This window comes from Echinops telfairi, unplaced genomic scaffold, assembly GCF_000313985.2.
Source record: "Echinops telfairi isolate 266 unplaced genomic scaffold, ASM31398v2 ScPeMD7_7420;HRSCAF=8458, whole genome shotgun sequence".
NCBI lineage: Eukaryota > Metazoa > Chordata > Mammalia > Afrosoricida > Tenrecidae > Echinops > Echinops telfairi.
Genome location: NW_022111320.1, coordinates 50,379,132 through 50,384,733, shown reverse-complemented (window position 1 = coordinate 50,384,733; position 5,602 = coordinate 50,379,132). Strand labels below are relative to the sequence as shown.

Below are 5,602 nucleotides of genomic sequence, written 5' to 3'. Positions count from 1 at the left end.
CACACAGCAGTCAGGAGCATGGAGGGGGGCCCTGGCAGATCTGGGGGCCTAGTCTCCAACTGCTAACCCCTGGTCCTGAGCGGTCCTGACTGCCCCGAGCCTGTTCCTCTCAAGGAGGTCGAGCCTGGGTGAGGCAGGATGTGTGGGCCAGCTGTGACGGCTACCCCGGCCCACCATCCTGCACTGTGCACGCTTCCCTGCAGCCCATAGCATCTGCCATGGGAATCTCTCCAGGGCCCCTGGGCTGCACTTGGTCCTTTCAAACCAGCCCCCGGGGATCAGGGAAAGGCGCCCTCTGGCAGAAAGCAGAGGGGGGTCTCAGTCCCCAAGGGCGGAGAAGTGAGGGGACCTTCCTTGCCCACGCCTGCCCTGGCCGCCTGACCCCAGCTCCTTCCCACGGGGCCCCGTGCCAGCTGTAGGGACTGCGCTGCAGGACACACTCTGCACCACTTTGGCGAGCCCACGCGCAAGGGCAGCGCCCTGTGCGCCCCACACAAGTGCCTGCATGCCGCCCCAGGCTCATAGTGAGGGAGGCAACGAGGGAATACTTCCCAACTGGGAAGTGTGGTTAGAGCTGAACTGTGTAAGAAAGCATTTCACACGCCAGTCATTGTTCAAACAAGAAACCTGATGAGGGGACCATAGCTAAGGGCCGCCCTTCCCAGAGAGACTGTTTCCAAGGGCTGAGGGTTTGGTTCAAGGGGAGGGGGGTGTGGACGCTCTGATGGCGTCTCTCCGCTGCCCTGCCCTGCCCACCGTTCAGCAGTGAGAGTCAGGCTATCCTGGGAGCACGGAATGGTGTCTGGCCCCTGGGGGAAAACCTGGACCCTGGGCTAGGGGTGCTTAAGACAGGCCTGTTGCCTGCCACATGGCTGGGGCCCTCCCTGGGACCAGGGCTGCAGCTGGAGGTCAGCAGCCAGATGCAATGCTTGGAGCCAAGCCAGCCACACACTGCAGCTGGCCCTGCACAGGTGGCGCCACCACGAGTGTCAGCCTGGGGCTTTGAGCCATGGCCTCTGCTGGGGTCAGGCACGAATATGTGTGCTTCCTCGAACACACATGCACTGTCAGTCAGAGTTGAGAGTGATCCTGCCCACCCCCATTTCTGACCTTCTAAGACACAAGGTGATGTCCGGTCCGGATAAGGCCAGGCTCCCACCCACAAGCCCAGCACCCCGCACTGAGCCAGGGTCAGCACCCAGCCTTGGCTGTGCACCCCCTGAGCAGGATACTGCTTGTTAAGAGCCAGACAGGCCCAGTTCCCCTTGCTGACCCTTACTGCACCCACAGCAAACTGCCCCCACCCCACCCCAAGCTGCAGCAGGCACACAGACCAGCATGGGCGCGGGGTCTGTGCAGGAAGCTGCATTAAGCTCCTAAGAGCCAAAAGTTACAGGCACACTAAGATTCCCTAAGTCTGGGCCTCCAGGCTCGGTCTCACACAGCTATCTGCTTCCTTCAGCTGAAAGAGAGCACCCTTGGCGATCCCATCACACAGCGTTCTCAACCGGCCGCATGCTGAGACCCTTCATACAGGTCCTCTTGTGGTGGTGACCCCCCCCAGCCATAACATTATTTTCGTTGCTACTTTATCACTGTCATTTTGCTACGGTTATGAATGGGGCGACCCTGTGAAAGGGTTGTTCGACCCCAAAGGTTGAGAAGCACTGCCGTCATAAATAAAGCCAGTCGTGATCTGAAAAGAAATTGTCTGAAGGCAGCTTCTTTTCCAACTTCAATCATTAAGAAAACGCGGGATTCTTGTTGGCCACTGCAGAAGTGCCCCCTGCTGTCCTGACCAGGGAGCTGAGCCACTAGGCCCCTGCCAGGGTGCCAATGGGGCCACTCTGAGCAACCAGGCAGGTGCCGGGTTGGGCACTGAGGGTACACCCTTCAGCCAGCTACCAATGACCAGCACCAGCTGTCTCTCCAAGCCCTGGGCCCATCTCAAGAACAAGTCCAGCCTCCCACACGTGCTGCCTGTCTTCAAGGAGCAAATGACACAGATAAAAACAACCATTGTACATGTGTGAAGGAGACCAAGCAGCCTGAGATCTCAACCTCTCGGGCGGGGTGTCAGGGGGGCTTTGAAGGGACAGCTGAGCAGATGCTGATGGAAGTAAAGCCGCCATCTGTGGGAAGAACCCACAGAGGAGCAGGACACACGGATGCCTGGAGGAGGCAGGGATGAGCGTGGTGCCTGAGCACCAGGAGGGTGGGGTGGCGGGGAGAACAAGATGAAGTCTGAGATGTGACGGGTCCTAAGGGCCACAGAATGAGCCTTAGAAGGATAAGGGGATTTGCAGAGGTTGGGCCTGCCATTTAAAGTCAGAATTAAGGTAGAAGGAGGCAGGGCCACGAGAGAAGCAAGCCACATGATGTGACAGATAACCACCCCACTCCCACCCCCTCCCTCGGGAGGTGGGGTGGAGATACCTCAGAACCGGAGCCCCTCCCTTCTGAACAACTATTCCAGACGGCATCCCCCCACCCCACCCCCGCAGCCTCCCAAGGGCCCGGGCCTCTGGGAAATGACTACCAGAGTCAAGGGGAGGCCTTTTTGGGCCCAGGTAAAATCCCCAAATGTCTCCGGGGGTGGGGGTGGGAATCAGGAAATGCTCCCTGAAGGTAGAGGTGGGATGTTGTGTGGGGTCTTCCCTGTGTCGTGACATTCCCTAGCCCCTCTAGTTCATACCCAGAGCACTCAATCCTTCAACCCTGGGTCCTCAAGGCTACTGACTCACAGGTTTAAAACCAAGAGCATCCAGGCAGAGGGGAGAGAGCTCACAGTGGTTCCACTGCCCTACTGGACGGATTGATGGATGGACAGATCAACCAGCAGACACAGAAGTCAGACAAGGCCGGCTCCCTCACGCAGGTGGAGGATCCTTTTTTGGAGTCATCCAACAACACCCCCCCCCAAAAAAACAACAACAAACCCTCAAACTAAACACTGCCATCGAGTCAGTGCTGACTCATCGTGAGCTCCTATGGGTTCCCAAGACTACACATACAGGGGTGAAACGCCCAGTCTTTCTCCCTCAAAGGGCCTGGCGGCTTCAGACTACCGATCACCTGACTCACAGCCCAATGTATAACCACCACCCCACCAGGGCTCCTGCAATACCGGAGTCACAAAATGCCCTCTTGGCTGCCCTCTCCCTTGTGATGTTCCCCCCCTCATCCTGCATTCCCTCTCCTGGCACCCAGCCCACCTCATTCCCCCAAGCAGCAAGCCCTGGGCTTTTCAGAGTAAAACGGGGACATCTTCCATTGACTGTCCTGAAGACAGCTTAAGCATTTGACAAGGAGACAGGACCACAAGGAAATCCTTGCTGCAGCTGCCCACTCATCTCCTTAAATTTGCCTGAAGAAACTGGGGCCCATCTGAACCTCTTTACTTTGTATCCAATCTCCCCTGGGACCCTCCTGAACCTCTTTACTTTGTAACTAATCTCTGCCTGAGTGACTTTACTTTGTATCCAATCTCCCCTGTTAACTGGGACCCATCGGAACCACTTTACTTTGTATCCAATCTCCCCTGTTAACTGGGACCCATCGGAACCACTTTACTTTGTATCCAATCTCCTCTGTTAACTGGGACCCACCTGAACCACTTTACTTTGTATCTCTTGTTTCCTGTAACTCACTCTAGGTGTCTGCAATCTGGCTTGCTTTCCAACTGGTAGGATTTTTGATGCAACAAGTTTATCGCACAAAGTCTCATGAAGGATCCCTAATGGTTTAAATATGGTTAAAAACCCCCAAGCTGTCGTAAGGGAGAAAGATTGGCAGTCTTCAGACCTCCACGGGACAGCTCTCCTCTTGTCCTCTGGGTCCCTGTGGCGGTTCATGAGCCTGCCATGCATCTGAATGAAGTACACCCAGGGCTCAGGCGGCTGATGAGGGAAAGCACCCCACTCCACTGTTGAGCAGTGCAACAGCACTGGAGCAAGGGTTGCCCCCTCTGCCTGGACCACCCTTCTCCCACCTGGCTCAATCCTGCACCTCTTAGAGGTCTTCGCTCAAATGACTTTCTCATGGAAGCCTACCCTGGCCACCCCATTTAGAATTTCAACTGCAATTGGATTTTTGCCGTATCTGTCTGTAATAACTTCTCACCCACGGACATACCGGGTACAGTTACTTGTTTGTTTATTGTGACTCCACCCTATTTGAACGTCAGCTCCAGTCTTGGTTTTGTTTTCCTGTTTTGTTTCATGCTGTGACCCAGCACCTAAAACAGTGCCTGGCACACCGTTGTTATTCAGTAGGAATCACCAACAGAAAAGGGCTGGCATCGTAACCTGTTTCGCCACTGTCCGCAGGCTTGTGACATCGTTCCCACGGGTCTAGGCATAACCCCCCCACCGGGATCCTCTTTGCTCAGCTTAGGCCCCACTCATCTTAAAGTCTCCCCCTGTCTAGTCCATCCCCCAGTAGCCAGGAGAGGCCCCACCTTGGCAGAAAGATGTGCCAGTAAAGTGGGGTACCCTGGGTTAGTTTGGCCTATACATCTGGACCCCCAGCTTGATTGACACTAGGGTCTTCACAGCTGGCAGGGAGGCTGTCTCTGGCAGGCTCTTAGGTCGCTGCTTGGGTTCCAATCCTGGTTTCACTGCTGGACTGGCGGTGAGTCAGCCTCACTCTCTCACCCACCAACTAGTTCCAGGGTGGGGGCTGTGCCTACCTCACAGGGAGGCTGTATGGGCTAAATAAGACCATTCATGAAGCTCAGAAAACACGAGCTAAGATGCTGGCCCCCTGAGCCTATTCAGGCTGGAAGGCATTGCCTATAAGATGGTTGAACCCAGTGACACTCCCCCCCGCCCCCTAGAATGTAGTAAAGGCTGGTGTCCCAGGGGAAGTGCTTGGGGATGGTGTGGCAGCCTATCCACATTTGGACAGCCAGCTTGCTTCTCTTCAAACCACATTGGGCAGAATCTCTCCCCCCACCCCAACCCCAGGCTCTGAGGTCAGTGGTGGCAGGGAATGTCCAACAAACAAGCACAGAAACCCAATCTGATAGCTGTGAAGGTGCATCCTCCAGGCAGGACTGCCCTCCTGGTCTCCAAGGCTGTATGTAATCTTTACTGAAGCCCAATGCCAAGTTTCTTCCGGAGAAGGCTGGTGAGTACCCACAGCAGATCGCTGGCGAGCCTATAGCCTTCCACCAAGGCGAAACCAGGGACCAGGGACCCTCGGGGCGTTCCAATGACAATTTAGATAAGTTGCCCAGTGGGTGTGTGTGTGTGAGTCACATTGCCCAGCCCTCTGATGGGAGGCTCAGCTGCCCAGGCTTAGCGAGGGTGGGCGCCAAGGTTACCCTGTTCTGTCTCTCTCTCTCTCTCTCTCTCTCTGCGGGTGGGGGTGCACACTTCACTTGGGTAAACATCTGGCTGGCTAACGAAAGGGCTACTGTGGAAGCCGCCATGTTCAAAACAGATGTCACGTGGTCTGCAGGAGTTCATTTCCAGGTCCGCCGAGCAACTCCAGACTTACCGAAGAGCAGCGGCTTGAGGCTGAGGGTTCGGATCAAGTGGTCCCTGTCGGCCACCAGCTGGACTTTGCGCTCGTGCCCCACCTGCGGGAAAAGAGGCAC

General features: G+C 56.0%; 1 protein-coding gene across 1 annotated transcript in view; it reads right to left on the bottom strand.

Moving 5' to 3' along the window:
- The window catches only part of P4HTM (prolyl 4-hydroxylase, transmembrane), a gene marked incomplete at its 5' end in the record, with an annotated part of 13,674 nt that extends 8,078 nt beyond the window's left edge, over positions 1-5,596 (bottom strand). Inside the window, one exon of the mRNA XM_004704135.2 lies at positions 5,503-5,596. Coding sequence (XP_004704192.2) covers positions 5,503-5,596 — 94 coding nt within the window. The remainder of the gene's footprint in view (positions 1-5,502) is intronic.
- Between the last annotated feature and the right edge of the window lie 6 nt (positions 5,597-5,602).